The 19,450-nt window shown below is 38.8% G+C and overlaps 1 protein-coding gene across 1 annotated transcript in view; it reads left to right on the top strand.

Annotated features, from left to right (window-relative positions):
- The window catches only part of otogl (otogelin-like), a 209,721-nt gene that overhangs the window by 74,053 nt on the left and 116,218 nt on the right, over window positions 1-19,450 (top strand). The window contains exons 21-24 of the mRNA XM_087997558.1: window positions 8,478-8,616; window positions 10,050-10,070; window positions 11,055-11,179; window positions 17,894-18,013. Of these exons, the coding sequence (XP_087853684.1) occupies window positions 8,478-8,616; window positions 10,050-10,070; window positions 11,055-11,179; window positions 17,894-18,013 (405 nt within the window). The remainder of the gene's footprint in view (window positions 1-8,477; window positions 8,617-10,049; window positions 10,071-11,054; window positions 11,180-17,893; window positions 18,014-19,450) is intronic.

The raw sequence follows: 19,450 nt of genomic DNA, 5'->3' as shown, positions 1-19,450 counted from the left end.
CAGGTCAAAGTTAAAAAAAGTAAACAAAGAGCAACTTGTTTCTGTAATGTTATGCTTTCTGTTTCCCAGAACTTGAACTCATTGTGGGGGTTTGTATTTAGTCTCTTTTATTTTGTCAAAGTTTTTGTATTTCTTTCACTAGATCTCCATCTTTTCAGGATTTAACTGTAATATTTAAATTTTTTTAGAGTAAACAAGTAAGGTTTTCTTCTTTTAAAATATGAAATCCAGCAAAATTGTGGCTGAAGTTGCTATTAATCCTGCAAAATTTGAATTCAATGTTGTCGATAGTTGAACATGATCTTCAGAGAGTCCAGAGATACTTTATCCTGTCAGTATAAGTAGCAAAGTAGTTTTATGGCTCCATTTTGTTCGCTTGATATACCCATTAAGATAAGGTCTTAAACAGTCATAGCATGCACAATACACCTTGAGTAAAATATGTTTTAAAATGTTACTTGTTACTTGTATGACTATGTAAAACTGTATAAGATAATTAAGACACAAAATAGCAGTAATAAAATAAAACAAAGAACTGGGCATGCTGGAGATCTGCAACAAAAAGAAAAATTGCTGGCGAAACTCAGCAGATTTGACAGCATCTGTGGAGGAAAAGTAGAGTTAACATTTCGATTTGGTAACTCTTCATTGGAAATTAGTTTTAACAATTTTGCATTGCAAGGTTGTTTCCTGTGTTACACAGTGTAAAACTTGATTTAGATTAGATCGTTAGGACTCTGCCTGCTTATGCTAAATAAGCAGGAGGATTCAAGACAATACAACTTAAGGCATATCAATGGTTCTGTTTAAGAATTATAGCTAGTTTGGATGCAGCAGTCATAACATTGGAGTTCATAGCACTACTGTTGTCAGTGCTAACAAGCCTGAACTGATAAAAGGCAGCTGATGTGATTGAATCCTGGCTGAGAGTGCTAAAATGGATGTGCTAGGTTTACAGCTGCAACATGCAGGGTGGACAAATTATGACATCTACAGATTCTACTATTAATTTGATGCCATGATCTACCATCTTGGGTTGTGCAGATCCAGTTAATGTCCTGTCCTGATCACTGTCTTACTATCTGTCTTTCAAGTGCCTTTACCTGTCCCACTGCTCTTGTGGTTGCAGCATGGCTAGTGCGACCTGCTGACTCTGACAGATCAACAGCATAGATGGTCTTGCAGAATGTCCGCAAGCAACTCAGGGCTTTATCTGCTCAAATATTGGACTTTAGAACCATCTGATGGCTAAGCTGGCTGATGATTGGTTTAGATGGGCCCTGATGGTAGTATAGGAAATACAAATGCAATCATCCTCAGAGGGGACAGCAGGTTCATACAGTACTGAGCCACTGACACTCTCTCAGGGCAAAGCCTGATCTATCTCAGAAATCGCTTGGTGGATAGTTTGCTGGATGTCTTGAGATCCTGTAATCCCATTTGAACATAGGTGTCTAGGCCATGAATGATCATGGTCTGAGCCTACATAGTACTAAACATAGATCTCATGTCTGACCTTTACCTGAGATGTTACATTGTTTCTATCTATGTTGCATCATAGTTTGGACTGCTGACCACTACTATTTGGAAAAGAATAAAGCCCAGCTCTGAACGAAGCCCTGTGTTAGACTCCTTGGCAGTGACAGCATGTTGTTTGATAGACCTAATAATGGTGTGCATGACTATCAGTGTTCTCCTGTAAGTGGTTGCTTTGCAGTCTTTATTTGTGTCCTCTGTTGCAAAGTCATCTGTCACCTTGCTCTCTGGGGAGTCTTCTCTTTCTCTATTGCGCTATTTTCTGAGGGTTTGCTTCTAGCCAGTTCCCAACAAACAGTCTGCAGCAGCTTCTGCACAGTAAGTGTCTTCTTTGAACAAGCAAGCTATCAGTATATTGCACCCCAATGTACCTGCTGGGCCTCCTCTTGATTATGCAAACGCTCAGTGATACATTTCACATTGCGCTACACACAGAAATCAATTCAATCTTGGGACAGGAAAAATTGTGCCTGACACCGGGTCTTGATAAAATTTTCACCTGATTTGAATAGATTGCTTTTCTGGTAATGTGTCATGTTTATAACACGACTAAATCGTGATATCTTATATCAAACTAGCCACTCCTTTTCAATGAATGTGGAGTGTACGTGATAATGCATTGCCATCTACTGGCTTAATCTCATATGACACAGACCACATGACGATCTCAGAATTGTTTGGTTTACAGCAATTAATCTGACATTATCCATTTAGTTTGATAAGTTGGCTAAGTGTAACTGTGTAACTTGCTTGCAATTTCTGTCATTAAGAAATTGACAGTTTGACTTACCTGTAACTTGAAAATCTATAACTTGAATTAATCAATTCAATTCAGCTGACACTAGTCTTTGAGGAAAATCATTGTTAAAATATTTACAATGTAGTCTAGATACAATAGCAGCATCTTAGTTTCAATGCAAAGGAAGAGATTAGCAGGAAAAGATTCCCCATTTACATTTTTAGCAAAGTAAAAGTAAATATGAGTGAAATAGTGTTAAGGTGGTAAAAAAAACTGCCATAAAACTATTGGAGGGTGGCTAATGTTGTACCACTTTTTAAGAAAGGTGGGAGAGAGAAAGCAGGAAATTATAGACCAGTTAGTCTGACCTCAGTGGTGGGAAAGATGCTGGAGACTATTATAAAGGATGAAATTACGACACATCTGGATAGCAGTAACAGGATAGGTCAGAGTCAGCATGGATTTATGAAGGGGAAATCATGCTTGACTAATCTTCTGGAATTTTTTGAGGATGTAACTCTGAAGATGGACGAGGGAGATCCAGTAGATGTAGTGTACCTGGACTTTCAGAAAGCTTTTGATAAAGTCCCACATAGGAGGTTAGTCAGCAAAGTTAGGGCGCATGGTATTGGGGGCAAAGTACTAACTTGGATTGAAAGTTGGTTGGCTGACAGGAAACAAAGAGTAGTGATAAATGGCTCCATTTCGGAATGGCAGGCAGTGACCAGTGGGGTACCGCAGGGATCCGTGCTGGAACTGCAGTTTATATTATTAATGATATAGAAGATGGTATTAGTAATAACATTAGCAAATTTGCTGATGATACTAAGCTGGGTGGCAGGGTGAAATGTGATGAGGATGTTAGGAGATTACAGGGTGACCTGGACAGGTTAGGTGAGTGGACAGATGCATGGCAGATGCAGTTTAATGTGGATAAATGTATGGTTATCCACTTTGGTGGCAAGAGCAGTAAGGCAGATTACTACCTAAATGGAATCAGTTTAGGTAAAGGGACAGTACAGAGAGATCTAGGTGTTCTTGTACACCAGTCAATGAAGGTAAGCATGCAGGTACAGCAGGTGGTGAAGAAGGCTAATAGCATGCTGGCCTTCATAACAAGAGGGATTGAGTATAGAAGCAAAGAGGTTCTTCTGCAGCTGTACAGGGCCCTGGTGAGACCACACCTAGAGTACTGTGTGCAGTTCTGGTCTCCAAATTTGAGGAAAGACATTCTGGCTATTGAGGGAGTGCAGCGTAGGTTCACGAGATCAATTCCTGGAATGGCAGGACTATCTTATGTTGAAAGATTGGAGCGACTGGGCTTGTATACCCTTGAGTTTAGAAGACTGAGAGGGGATCTGATTGAGACGTATAAGATTATTAAAGGATTGGACACTCTGGAGGCAGGAAACATGTTTCTGCTGATGGGTGAGTGCCAAACCAGAGGACACAGCTTAAAAATACGGGGTAGACCATTTAGAACAGAGATGAGGAGAAACTTCTTCACCAGGGAGTTGTGGCTGTGTGGAATGCTCTGCCCCAGAGGGCAGTGGAGGCCCAGTCTCTGGATTCATTTAAGAAACAGTTGGATAGAGCGCTCAAGGATAGTGGAATCAAGGATTATGGAGATAAGGCAGGAACAGGATACTGATTAAGGATGATCAGCCATGATCATATTGAATGGTGGTGCAGGCTCGAAGGGCAGAATGGCCGACTCCTGCATCTATTGTCTATTGCCTATTGTCTATTTAGCTGTTTCATGTTAAAATCTCAGCCTAGTCAATACTGTAATGTTCCTCTGACTGACATCTGGGTTCCAAGCTAAGTGATTTGCCATCACACAAAATTCAAGAAAAATTTGACATTGCTTTACTCATAAAACCATGTTTATCAGCTTCAATCTTCAGACTCCTCTTTTATCATTCTTAGCGTTTTTTGTTTGGATAAGAGTTGCCTTTGGGAGTCCTCAATATTGATTCCAGATTTTATGTTGTCTTGTAACTTAGGCAAGCACAAGGCATAGAAGATTTCCTGTTGAACTGCATACTCACAACTGACAAAGCAATAAACCTGCACATTGCTTTTGCTTGAGGAAATACTGAGTGAATTCTATAGGCACGAAATATGTTGTGGTTGAGACAATTCAGTGCCTGACTGTCTTGGATGAGCTGAAGTGTGGAAAATAGAAGTATTAGCAAGGATCAGCCTCAAGTGAAGAGGGAACTAGCATGCTTGACCACATTGCCGTTGAACCAGTCGGTCTGTGCATATTTTGTTTTCTTTGTCAGGTCCTCACATATTCCACTCAGTGCCATGACTTATTGACTACTCCTACTTGCCCTTGAAGTGAGTGGCTTGCTTGGCCATTTCAGAGGGCAGCACATTTACTGTGGGTCCAGAGTCACGTCTAATCCAGACCAAATAAGGATGGCAGATTTATTTCCCTAAGAAGTGACAGTTGATGGCTGTCATCGTCACTATTACTAAGACCATGTTTGTATTCCAAATTTATTAATATAATTTAAATTCCACCAACTAATGTTGATGTAGGATTTGAACCTATTAATTCAGAGTATTACCTCAGACTTCTGAACCAGTGACATTCCCATAATACTCCCATCTTCTTTCAAGTAATAACATTGCTAGGAGATAATGCTTCTTATCTCAATATCTCATTTGCAGTGTGAGAACACCCTCCACATATACTTGGGCTGAGTGGATAAGCAAAGCAAACCTTAGTAGCCAAACTAAAAATTCATGAGGTAATGTGGGCCATCAGCAGGAGTAAGTATCACCACATAACCTTATGCTTGGTATATGCCTCACATTCCAAACACATGCAGGGAGTACATTTTAAAATAATATACAAACTTGGTGAGGTTACAATACAGGCCTACTTACATGCTAAGAATCAAAAGTAAATTGATTCAAGTGGAACCAAGTAGTTCCATAATCAACAGATTAAAGTAGACGTCAGTACATCTAACTTACGTATCCATTGAAAGATGGCGCTGGACAACCAGAAAACTAATGGAAGAAAAGATCTGCATGAATTCTATCACCTATAACCATGGCAAACTGTTGGATGTGCAAAAGATAAGCTTCAATTATTTTGGCAAATAGGTTTGATCGCATGTGATAAGTTGACGATCATACTCAGCTCCTTCTAAGGTCCCTACATCTAAATAATTTGTTTTGGTTTAAATGACAGTAAGAGGTGATTGAGTTTATTGGACATAAAGTCGACAGATCTTGATGACACTACCTGTATTGCTGAAGTGCATAAGTAATAACCAGCCCAGATCAGCTAGTCCTATGCAATGGTACAATAGGCATCTACCCAACATTGCAGGAAACTGCTTGTGTATCTCTGATCCAGAAAACACATGAACAATCCAAACGAGTCAACAATGCTACTAGTCTATCTCCAATCTTCTGCAAAGTGTTGTATCACCCAGAGTTTAGTGGGCTATGGGGTGTTTTACGCCAAATTTCCAAAAAATAAAGAGGAATTGATTAGACAGAGATAGACTGTTTCAGCTAGTTGGGAGGTTTAAGACTAAGGGACTTTTCCTAAAAGTTAGAATAAAGGCTTTCAGTTCCTTTAGTTCATGAAACCTTATTAATAATAATTTCCCTCAAATAGAAAACTAAAACACAAGGTATAAGAGGGAATATTGATTAAGGATTGAGTAGCATGCAGAAAACAGAGAATAATAATAAGCAAATATAAATGGGTCATCTCACATTGGCAGGTTGTGACCAGTGGAATATCACAAGGATCAGTACTTGGGTTCCAGCTGTTCACAATATATGTCAATAATTTGAATGTGGGGACCAAGTATATTATTTTCATGTATGTAGATAACATGCTTTGGACAAACTTTGTTAATGGGCAAGAATATAACACAAGAAATGTAATGTGAAATAATTTGAGGTTATCTACTTTGACAGGAGGAACAGATCAGCAGAGTGTTTCTTATGTGGTAAGAAATTAGAAAATCTTAATATACAAAGGGACCTGGGCGTGCTCATCAATGAGTCATTGAAGGCTTACATGAAGATGCAGCAGGCAATTAGGAAGGTTACTAGTATGTTATCCTTTATTACAAGAGGATTTGTGTCCAGGGGTTGCAAAGTCTTGCTTCGGTATATAAGAGCTTGATTACATTACACCTGGAGTATTGAGTGCAGTTTTGGTCCCCTCACAAAGAGGAGTGCAACAAAAGTTCACCAGATATTCTCAGGATGATGGGACTATCCCATGAAGAGACCTTGGGCACATTCTGCATATATTCTCTAGAATTTTGAAGAATGTGAGAAAGTGATATTTAAGTCTACAAAATACTACAAGGGACAGACAAGGTAGGCTTCCTTATGAGTGAGGGTCTCTTGACCTGAAATGTTAACTCTGATTTTTCTCCACCGATGCTGCCCAATCTGCTGAGCTTTTCTAGCAATTTCTAATGTTGTTACTGATTTACAGCATCCACAGTTCTTTTGGTTTTTATTAAGGTAGACATCCTATTGGAGACTCAAAGTACACATTTTCAAAATAAAGCAGAACCCACTTATGGCTGAATTGAGGATAAACCCTTTCACATACAGTGTTGTGAATCTTTGGAAATCTCTACCCCACAACATTGCTGGAAGCTGTGTTATTGAGTATGTCTAGCGTAAAGATTGACAGATTTCTACATCCCAATGATGTAAAGGGATATGGAGATAATATGGGAAAAAGACTTTGAAGTGGATAATCACCAACGATTGTATTCAAAGGTGGAACAGGCTTGATGGGCTGAATGGTCTACTTCTGTTGTATTTCCTCATGCTTCTGCACACAGAGGTTAAAGTAGAACTCTCTTTCACAAATAGTGACTGATGCTGAACCAATTGTTAATTTCAAATACGACCCACCGAATAGGAGCAGAAGTAGACCATTTAACACATAAAGCCTGTTCTGCTATTTAATAAGGTCATGGCTCAACTGGATGTGTTTCAAAATGTATTTTCCATTAACCCTGATAAACTTAAGATTTAGGTTTTTGTAAACCATAGCAATTAAGGGATTTTGAATAGGCAAAGGCAGATTATATGGAGTTAGGTGATAGATCACTCACCAATCTCAGGGAATGGTAGAACAGACTTGAGGGACTAAAAAGCCTATTCCTATTCCTATATAAAGTAATTTAAAAAATCAATAATATCACAAATGGTAGGTACCATCAATGACTTCAACGAAGGTTAGTTTGAGTTCTACCAAAGTCACTGACTCCAGACCAAAGTCTTAATATAAATATGGAGTTGAAAGGCAAAGAAGAGGTGAGAGTAATCTTCTTTGACATTAGGAAGATATTTGGCTGAATATAATAGCAAGAAGGCCCAGCATTGCCTCACCTCGAGGTTAATTAAGGTTATGGAGGTTAAGATAGACACCTCATCCATAGCTATTCTCACATCTGGTATGCAGGAAGATGTTTATGGTTATTAGAGGCCAATTGTTGCAACCCCGGGAAGCTCAACATATATGTTGCTTAGCGTAATGTTCTCTTCAGTTGTTTAATCAATTACTTTCTTCTGAGATAAAACCAGGAGCAAGATTATCCTCTGAAAAATTCACGTTGCTCAGCTCTGATAATGTCTGTGATAATGAAATACCCCAAACTAGCCAACAGGTATACTTGGACAATAGCTTGGGGTTGATGTGGCAAGTGGCATCTAACAGTTGAATCTCACATGTCAGGCAAGGAGAGCACTCTGGATATCACTGATATTGCCACATTATCAACAGCAGACTGACACTCTCAGTACCATAGTAACTGAAAAAGAATATAGTATAAATAATTGTTTCTCTTGGGCAGACCTCCATATTATTCCCTCAGATTATTTACTAACCATGTTTCTCTTCAAAATGATGTGTAATATTTCCAGCAAAATATGTCCTAATTAAAAAGGTGTTTCATCTTCAGATCAATCATCCAACCATCTGTGCTAGTGAAAGGTTTCGCTTCCAAAGATGGTTGTTGTTTGATGGAAAAATGCATTCCTCTAATTTGATTCTGAAGAAACCTTGCATAAATGGAGTGACATTACATAATGTACAATACACTTGAGACCAGAGAAATTATGAATTCAGTTATAAATTCAATCAAAATATCTATTACTATCATGGAGAACACACAATTATCCATTTGTTTTGCAGAGCACTGCCAATTTGAATGTTTCAATAACTACTCAGAATGTGGATTGCTATGATAGTGGAATCATTTGTATGAAGTCCCTCATGATATCTGTTGGAGGCACCCATCTTTACTTCAATGATAATTCTGGCAAGCCAGTGAGTAACTATTCTAATTAAATACAAATATACATTTTGTTGCTTATTTTTTCTTGAAAGTATACAAGAAGTGTTCAAATGCTCCTTTTAAAATGATGTGCAGAAATGGAAACTTATGTGTATGGTTTCTTCAAAGGAATCAGTTTATTCAGTCTTGTAAAATATGATCAACACCCCTGCCACCCCCACCACTGGAAAGGCTGATGGCTTAGCGGGTAATTGCAGTCCATAATTGCTCAACAATACCGATATGATGTTCTAATTTAATTCTTTATTTTTTACAGGCATCTGACTGCGAGCATTAAAATTAGGTCACTACAGTTTGTAGCCCAAATCATTCCAGCAGCAGTATAGAACTTGTCAGTGTTTCCACCACTGACTGCCATTAAATAGCACTGACTGAAACTGCATTTGTCACAATGTTCAGCGAGGATTGAGTCAGAAAAACCTTTACTAATTTAGCCTCATTGTTCAGGAACAGCAGCCTCTGTATACATGAATAGAATATCTTTTTACACTTCAACAGGAAGATAAATACCTTGAGTATGGCACCATAACGGGGCAGAATTCCTACAGAGGTTTTCCTGTTGAACTAGTGCAAGATGTATTTGAAAATTATAGTTATTGACATTTATGACTGGATTACCAATTTTATTCTAATTAAGTCACCGTGCAATCATAATTGTCAGATTGTTGACATAATAACTCAGTGATTCATAGAACATTGGTGACTGAATTGCAACTTTTATGGGCTTCTGAATAAAATCTACGTCCACCCACTGGTTTAACTGTCATTATATAGTTAATATCTGCAAGAAAATTATTATTTTTCTTATAGTTTTAAATGGATTTAAAGTATTTCATTTTAAAGTGTTAATGAGATTTAAATTTACAGTGAATGGAATCAAGTCTCTATAATATACTCATTGATGTCTACATTTAGCTTCCTTGCTACTCCAATATTTGATTTTACATTAAATGTTCTATAGTAATGGCATTCCTGCTATAGGCCAAAATTTATATGCACCTTCTCATTCATTATGCTTGGCTGTATTAGCAAGCGACACTATTCACTTATAATGATATTAATGATTTTCTGTTCTGCGCCTTTTCCAACACTTTGTTTATTGTAAAAAAAGATTAAAACACAAAAGTAGTCACCATAACACTTTCTGTGCACACCTTGAATTGCAAAAATAACTACTGGCTCCTATTCTCTACTGGTAACAGTGAGCTCATTTGTGGAGCTTAGGCGAGCATTTTTACTCTTTCAAGCCTCAGCAGATAAATACTTACCCTAGTGAGCTGCATATTTTTGTGAAGTTAAGTTTATAAATAGACACTGAAACAACTTCTTTAAAATTTTAAAGTGTCTTTAATTTACATAAAATAGCATGCGTATGCTTACCTACAAAATGAGTGGTTGTCTTCTTACAGTAAGTTCGTTTTTTCTATTTTGTGCAGTTAGTTAATTTTGTTTCACTCTTGAACTTTTGACTCCGAAGGAAGTCTCAAATTTCCAGAAGATCTCATTTACTATTGACAGTCAGAGACATTGCAGACTTATCTACTTAAAAATCAAGATGGCCCTTTGTATTGAATCCACTTGTCACATAAAAGGTATTGGCCACGTACCCTGCCTGCTGTTCCTCTCAGCTCTCAGTTTCAATTAGTTATTATTTTCTTCCCATTTTATAATCTAAAGATCTGGTTCTCCTGTTCAAAGTGCTAGTTCTGACAGATGGAAATCTCATTATTCCAAATTTCTTAAGTTCTATCCCCATCTAAAAGTCCATCCTCCACCTAACCTCCTTATCCCATCTACCATCAGCCAAACCCCTTCCTCCTTTTCTGTCCAACACTGGTCACAGCTTTCAAACTATTTCTGTCTATTACTCTCCACACTCTGCCTGCTCTTGCTATACTACCTAAAATATTACTATGCTTCCAATTCCTTGCACCTCGCTAGGCTGCCCAGCTTCAATTTACTGGCACATTAGATTATGTTCCAAATCTCTCTTTAGAAAACAATATTTTAACTTGTTTCTCAGGGGCAATGCCACCAGAGAGAATGGGACTTGTCATAAGTGAGCTAAATCTGAAATGAATACCTAGATGAAGAATGCAACTTAATAGTACATATATATATTTTCTGTTTTATTTGTCAACACCATCTGACACAAGTAAGACAAGTTATTTTAGTAATTAAGGTATAATTATTATAATTTTTGCCATTTTGGTTGCAATTTGCTTTTCAGTCAAAATTAATTTTTCCAAATATGTAAACAGCAAACTTGACAGTGCTAAATTAGCTGTAGATTTATCCAATAAATGCCTTAATTACATAGTATAAGAATTTTGACACAGTTGAAAACTGATGGAAGACTTGAGTTATTACTTGTGATTACTGTTTCTATTAGAGTTTATCTGGGGTAAGGAGAGCAGTACCTGATTTTCAGCTCTGGAAGGCAGGTTACTACTCAGTGGTACACTATCCAGTGCAAGAGATGACAGTGTTTTGGGATAGGAAGACAACTGTACATATTCAAGCTGGACCTCAGTGGCAAGTAAGTAGATTAGTTACTTTCAACCTTGCTCAATGGAAGTGCATTACATTTTACAGGTAGCAGAATATCAAATTTAAATTGCCAAAATAAAAATTAAATACTGCAAAAATCTGAAATATGACAAGAAGTGTTGGGAATATTCAGCATTTCTGAAGAAGCATTGTAGTAGACTTGTTTCTCTCTCCACAAATGCTGCCAGACATACTGAGTACTTCCAGCACATTCTGATTTTTATTTTGAAAATATCCAATCTTGGGCAGTTCTGATTTTCACAATGGGACACAGATCTTTACTGTATCCTGCAGAAGCACATACCTCACTACAAGAACAGTTATGGGGAATAAACACTTCAAAGCAAAACTGAGCTATACAAACCGTCATGTTGCCACAACACAAGAAATCAAAGCTAAGAGAAATGTCTCTGTGCATGCATTGTGGTGTGTTTCTTACTGTACAAGAATGACTGCACTTCAACTGTGTTTTACTGGCCATAAAGTCCTTTGAAATATTATGAAATTATGAAAATCACAATATAAATGAAAGTTCAAAGTTTGTGAGAAGATTTGTAGCTCGGGTGCTCGTTGCTGTGGTTCTGTTCACCGAGCTGGAAGTTTTTGTTGCAACGTTTCGTCCCCTGTCTAGGTGACATCCTCAGTGCTTGGGAGCCTCCTGTGAAGTGCTTCTGTGGTGTTTCCTCCGGCATTTATAGTGGCCTGTCCCTGCCGCTTCCGGTTGTCAGTTTCAGCTGTCTGCTGTAGTGGCGGGTATATTGGGTCCAGGTCTATGTGTTTGTTGATGGAGTTTGTGGATGAGTGCCATGCTTCTCGAAATTCCCTGGCTGTTCTTTGTTTCGCTTGCCCTATAATGGTAGTGTTGTCCCAATCAAATTCATGTTGCTTGTCGTCTCCATGTGTGGCTACTAGGGATAGCTGGTCATGTCGTTTTGTGGCTAGTTGATGTTCGTGGATGCGGATATTAGCTGTCTTCCTATTTGTCCTATATAGTGTTTTGTGCAGTCCTTGCATGAGATTTTGTACACGACATTAGTTTTGCTCATGCTGGGTATCGGGTCCTTCGTTCTGGTGAGTTGTTGTCTGAGAGTGGCTGTTGGTTTGTGTGCTGTTATAAGTCCTAGTGGTCGCAGTAGTCTGGCTGTCATTTCAGAGATGTTCTTGATGTATGGTAGTGTGGCTAGTCCTTTGGGTTGCGGCATGTCCTCGTTCTGTTGTCTTTCCCTTAGGCATCTGTTGATGAAATTGCGAGGATATCCGTTTTTGGCGAATACCTTGTATAGGTGTTCCTCTTCCTCTTTTTGTAGTTCTGGTGTGCTGCAGTGTGATGTGGCCCTTTTGAATAGTGTCTTGATGTAACTTCGTTTGTGTGTATTGGGGTGGTTGCTTTCATAGTTTAGGACTTGGTCTGTGTGTATGGCTTTCCTGTGTACCTTAGTGGTGAATTCTCTGTTTGGTGTTCTCTGTACCCTCACGTCTAGGAATGGGAGTTGGTTGTCCTTTTCTTCCTCTCTCGTGAATCGGATTCCTGTGAGTGTGGAGTTGATGATCCGGTGTGTATTCTCTATTTCCGTGTTTTTAATGATTACAAAGGTGTCATCAATGTATCTGACCCAGAGTTTGGGTTGAATTTGTGGTAAGACTGTTTGTTCTAACCTTTGCATTACTGCTTCTGCTATGAGTCCCGAGCTCGGTGAGCCCATGGGTGTTCCATTGATTTGTTTGTATATCTGGTTGTTGAATGTGAAGTGTGTTGTGAGGCACAAGTCCAGTAGTTTAAGTATGCCGTCTTTGTTGATGGGTTCAACGTCCTGTTGTCTGTTATGTCTGTTCAGCAGGTTGGCTATTGTTTCTCTGGCTAGGGCTTTGTCAATAGAGGTGAACAGTGCCGTTACGTCGAATGAGACCATGGTTTCTTCCTTGTCTATGTGTATATTTCTGATGATGTCCAAGAATTCCTGTGTTGATTGTATAGAGTGTCTGGATCCGCTGATCAGGTGTTTCAGTTTCTGCTGCAGTTCTTTAGCCAGTTTGTGTGATGGTGTTGAAAATGTGTTGCTGGAAAAGCGCAGCAGGTCAGGCAGCATCCAAGGAACAGGAGAATCGACGTTTCGGGCATAAGCCCTTCTTCAGCCCTGAAGAAGGGCTTATGCCCGAAACGTCGATTCTCCTGTTCCTTGGATGCTGCCTGACCGGCTGCGCTTTTCCAGCAACACATTTTCAGCTCTGATCTCCAGCATCTGCAGACCTCACTTTCTCCTGTGTGATGGTGTCCCTGGTAGTGATACTATGGGTCTGAGTGGGATGTCTGGTTTGTGCACTTTAGGTAGTCCATAGAATCTGGGGGTGTTGTTGCTTTCAGGTTTCATTCTTTGTAGGTCCGACCTGGTTATCTGTCCATTTTTTTGTAGGTTCCTCAGTGTGTTGTTTATCCTATTGGTGAGCTGTGGGGTGGGGTCAAACTCCCTCTTTTGGTAGGTGTTGGTATCTGCAAGTATTTGTTGTGCTTTTTGGATGTACTCTGCTTTGTTCTAGGATGACCGTCATTCTGCCTTTGACTGCTGGTAGTATGATTATGTTCTTATCATTTCTTAGTGATTTTAGTGCTTCCCTCTCCTTGGTGTTGAGGTTATGTGTTTGTCTTTTCCTTGTTACCACCCCAATACACACAAACGAAGTTGCATCAAGACACTATTCAAAAGGGCCACATCACACTGCAGCACACCAGAAATGCAAAAAGAGGAAGAGGAACACCTATACAAGGTATTCGCCAAAAACGGATATCCTCGCAATTTCATCAACAAATGCCTAAGGGAAAGACAACAGAATGAGGACATGCCGCAACCCAGAGGACTAGCCACACTACCATACATCAAGAACATCTCTGAAATGACAGCCAGACTACTACGACCACTAGGACTTATAACAGCACACAAACCAACAGCCACTCTCAGACAACAACTCACCAGAACGAAGGACCCGATACCCAGCATGAGCAAAACTAATGTAGTGTACAAAATCCCATGCAAGGACTGCACAAAACACTATATAGGACAAACAGGAAGACAGCTAACGATCCGCATCCACGAACATCAACTAGCCACGAAACGACACGACCAGCTATCCCTAGTAGCCACACACGGAGACGACAAGCAACATGAATTTGACTGGGACAACACTACCATTATAGGGCAAGCGAAACAAAGAACAGCCAGGGAATTCCTAGAAGCATGGCACTCATCCACAAACTCCATCAACAAACACATAGACCTAGACCCAATATACCCGCCACTACAGCGGACAGCTGAAACTGACAACCGGAAGCGGCAGGGACAGGCCACTATAAATGCCGGAGGAAACACCACAGAAGCACTTCACAGAAGGCTCCCAAGCACTGAGGATGTCACCTAGACAGGGGACGAAACGTTTGCAACAAAAACTTCCAGCTTGGTGAACAGAACCACAGCATAAATGAAAGTTATTTGGTTTAAAGATATAGTGGTTTTGTGTATCATATTATTGTTGTAGCCACTAAGTTTCTTCCAAGCTTTTAAAATTGAATTTGCTACAACTGTGATGGAAGGAATGCATTGATATTCACAACTCCACATTAGTGTAAGTGTGTTGATTCAGTTCCCAAGATGGCCAATTGTCTCTCTTTTGTACTACTATCTTAAAAAAAACAGCCACTTGGCCTCTGTAATGAACTCTAAATAAGGCCACAGATGCTGGTATTTCATTACCAAGTCACCCTTTATTTACATGTGGAAAGCCCTTGACTCTGGCCCAGCCTCATCAATGTCAGCACCCAGAGTGTCAGATTCTTTGATGCTTCTCATTTTATCTGTCAGCCGGGGTTCCATGCTTAGATCAGATTAATAGCCCCAATCAGAGAACTCATACTCTATGATGTCCAGCTGGTTGGCCTTGTTATAATCACTACACACTCAAAATAATCTGTTTCTTTTCAGCAAAACTTATTCTTAAAGCAAGTGCCAAACTCTGGTCAACACCTGATCTATGACACAGAATTAAAACTAGATTCCCTTAATTGCACAAACAGATTACACACACACAACACAAAAAGGCAAGTGAGATGATAGGGATTTTTTAAAGGTAAAAGGAAGGAAATAATCTCCATCGTGTAAACATCTAGAAACAAAGAATAGAATATGATCATTTTGCATGTCCACTTTTTTATGTTGCTAGAATTGAAATACTGACAGCTGTGGATTGATGATAGAAATTCAGTTCTGATTCTAATTGGCTTGGATTCAAGACTCGAAAGAATGGTCACAGTTTTTAGATTTTACTAGGTAGAAAGACTAGTATTTGGAAACTTTATGAGAATTCCCAGAAACTTCCACTGAAAATAGAATTTCTCAAGAGAGTCTGTCATCCTTACGAGTATCTCCTTTATTCTGACCTGTAGAAGCAAACTTTAAGACTAGCGAGAGTTACTAGGCAGTCATTAGCATTGGGGCATCAGTTCTCTCAGAAAGTAGGGGTTAATTTTTCAGTCAATCAATAAACCCCATGTCTTAGCTCTTGTTTAGCCATTTCTCCAAATTACTTGATTTCAGCAAAATGTAGGTGGCTTACAGCACATATTAGACAGTTGATTTCAGTTTCCAAGAAGTCATATGATGAAACCAAAGAATATTAAAATAGTCTAAAATCTTCTAGTATTCCCAGATAGTCCTCAAATATAAATATGTATTCACTACAATTCACATTGTGAAGCAGATCATCACGTTGCTGGGATGCAGTGTACCTTTATTTGACAAATCAAAGCTGAGAATAAATGTCTTAAAATGCAATAAATATGTGCTGCTAATGTTATTTATAGGCTCAGGCATACAACTTATAGCACAGATTTTGCTCACTGTTAATCTTTTTATTACTATTAACACAAAACTAAACTGTTAAATGCATGACAGATTTACTTATAAAAAGCTCTTCAATCTAATACTCTTTCTGCTTATTTAAAGTATTGTGTGTGAAGAATTGTATGCTAATAAATGTAACACAGACAGATGATTATTACTTGGCCCACAAGCAAATTAGCATATGTTAAATAAGGTTAGAGAATTAAACACTTGTGGGAGAAATGGGTTTCGGTTTGTGTGCCTCCAGCCCAGTCCTTGAGGATATAGGAACTGCACCTTTGGGACATTCTTCACCTGAACCATTCTGAGACCAGTGTACTGGTCATATAACTGGTGTGGTTGAAAGGGATCAAGACTGAAAGAATGTGATAAATAACATATTGGATGTTGAGGTTTTCCCACAATCTAGTGTGTATGGTATATTATACTGAAATGTCATGGGCTATCCACAGTATGTCCTGATGATTTTTAGTTAGCACCAACATCTGATGAAAATCTTTCCTTTCTCAGATCTATAAGGAGTTCTCCATTTGTTCATCAGAATCCCATTTTTAAATTCCAAAACTCCCTCTGTGTCAACTTCAGTTTGAGCCGACTGAACTGTTTAACTCTGGAATGACTTGCTAAACACAGAATCAGAGAAACTTATTGAACTTATTTCTTTTAGTTCATTCAAAATCCCAATGAATATTTCAAATAACCAAAGCTCTGTCCACGCTGCCAATTTGATGGAACTTGTTCAATCTTTGCTCGAGTCATTAAACATGTTGGAATTATTTCTGAAAACATTTTCTGTAATAACACTGTCTCATTGGCATCATTTGGTCATTTTGTGTTGCTTCGAAAAGCAACTAATTTTGTTCCATTTGTCTAAAATTAGTTACATTTTGTAAACCTTACAGGGAAAAATATTTCCATACCAAATACTTTGTACAAACTGACAAAGCAATTTTGATTAAGAAATCTGGCTCATTTCCCTTCTATTTTTATATTGTTATTACCCTGCTGCAATTGCACATTTTCTGCTTTGTGTTCTCTTGGATGAAAGCCTCAATTTTTTAATAGAATCGCTACAGTGTGGAAGCAGGCCATTTGGTCCAGACTGACCCTCTGAACAGCATCCTACCCAGACTCAACCATCCCCCCCACCCCCACCCCCACCCCCACCCCCACCACCACCCTATCCCCTTAACCCTGCATTTCTCATGGCTAATCTACTTAACCTACACATCCCTGGACACTATGGGCAATTTAGCATGGACAATCCTCCTAATCTGCACATCTTTGGACTATGGTAGGAAACTGGAGCACCGGGAGGAGACCCACGCAGACATAGGGGGAATGTACAAACTCCACACAGACAGTCATTGGAGGCTGGCATTGAACCGGGGTCCCTGGCATTGTGAGGCAGCAGTACTAACCACCGAGCACCTTAACACACAATGAAGAAGCTGTGACTTTTCCCAAGAAGCCTGATTGTGGAAATGGTTAAGATGCTGATTTAAATAAAATAAACAAAAGTTAATTCCTTCTCATTTTTGTGGTGCATCAAACCTAATTTCCACAGGGGTTGGGTATGAGTAAGTGGAAACTTCAGAATAGCTGGTTATTCCATTAAAGTAACATGAAATGTATATGAGAAACTATCCATAAATACGGTGAACTGATGAAGCTATACATTCAGGAAAGATGGTAAATAGCTTCCTCTTTTTCTAAATTTTTTAGTGCCACTTATTTATAAAAGCATTTTGATGATTATATATTTTATATGGATTTCTTGTATTTTAACCTTTACTTTATCTCAACATTGGCAGGGTAAAATGACAGGTTTGTGTGGAAATTTTGACCAAAATACTGCAAATGACATGACTACATCAAACAACATGGAAGTGAGCAATGCTCAAGCTTTTGGAGATAGCTGGGCTCTTGGACAGGTAAGAATGACAAGGACATAAAATGGTACAGAATAAGAAAGAAAAATTAGCCCATTAAGTCCATTGTGACATCATCCATTCTGTTTAGTTTAATCTGAGTGCTGTGAGTAACTGTAAGCAAAAACTTCAAGCAGATAATGTGAAACTTCTCTTGAACTGAGAAAGGGTAATTTCTCTAAATGCATTGAAACATTATAATCTATTGTTTAATCCTGCCCACTTTAGTTCATCAATGACATTCCTTGGCAACTCAGAACACAGTGGTGTATAGATTATTTGAAATTCTAAGTTGGTTGAAGATCTTCATCAGTTTGCTTTGAATTCGCTTTTATACAAGATTTATTAATATTAATACTGATATTAATATACTGTGCATGATGGTAAGACTATAGAACAACATGCTTCGTACTGTACAGGTTCAAATGTTCTAACAGAGTATCAGACCATCATTACTAATCACGATGTGGAGGTGCCAATGTTGGACTGGGGTGAACAAAGTCAGAACTCACAAGACACCAGGTTATAGACCAACAGGTTTATATAAAATCACAAGCTTTCAGAGCGTGGCCTCTTTGTCAGGCGCAGAGAGAGAAAAGTTCACAAACACAGAGTTTATAGGCAGAGAGATCAAGGACAGAGAAATCAAAAGGTCACACAGCTGGTGTGAGTGGAGTGTCAGATAATAAGTCTCTGCAGGTAACCAAGAATGTTAGACAATAAGTAAAGTGTCAACAGCTGAATAACCAGCGAAGGGATGATTTATAATCTGATTAAGTGAGACAGAGAGATAATTACAAAAAATTAAAGATAAGGTGGTGCTGGAGACAAACTAAATGACTGGGTTAACATACTAAGGTCACAGTCACATCACAGGTTACCTCAGACACTCATCCACATACTCATTAAACCTCTACAACTCCCCCCAATACTTACTACTTCAACGTTTTGTCAACAGCATTGACTGAAACATTTAAATGAAGTGTTCCTTTTAACTGAAAGTATTTCCAGGCTCACCTCCTCCATCCAAAATTGGGAAGATCTTGCAATTCTCCCTGATCTGGTCAGTCAGAATTGGATGGGAGGGTGATGACCTGAAGGCTGCTCTAGAAATATACTTTCAGCAGCTGAAATGAAATAAGAGGAGTTAGTAACAATATTCCAAAGCTCTCAGTATTAAAAGGACCACTTTTTACTCATCAATAGGGTACTGCTTCCACTTGACTGGAGGCTAATTTCTTTTTGCTCTTCCATGAATACTTCAGTGGAAAAGGAGTACTGATATTGACAGGCTGCTGAATAGTGAGGTTGCATCATTGAAGAAGAATTGAGGAGTATCACGATTCAACTGCAGGAACAGCACAATGACATCTTGAGATTCTTGTGCTGTTTTCACAAGTTTAAGATGAAGAGAGGAATTAAATATTAGGAAGATTTTAA

Source organism: Chiloscyllium plagiosum, unplaced genomic scaffold (genome assembly GCF_037043375.1).
Source record: "Chiloscyllium plagiosum isolate Xiang-an unplaced genomic scaffold, Cpla_swu_hap1 HiC_scaffold_19, whole genome shotgun sequence".
Lineage (NCBI taxonomy): Eukaryota > Metazoa > Chordata > Chondrichthyes > Orectolobiformes > Hemiscylliidae > Chiloscyllium > Chiloscyllium plagiosum.
This window is presented reverse-complemented; position numbering and strand designations above follow the sequence as displayed.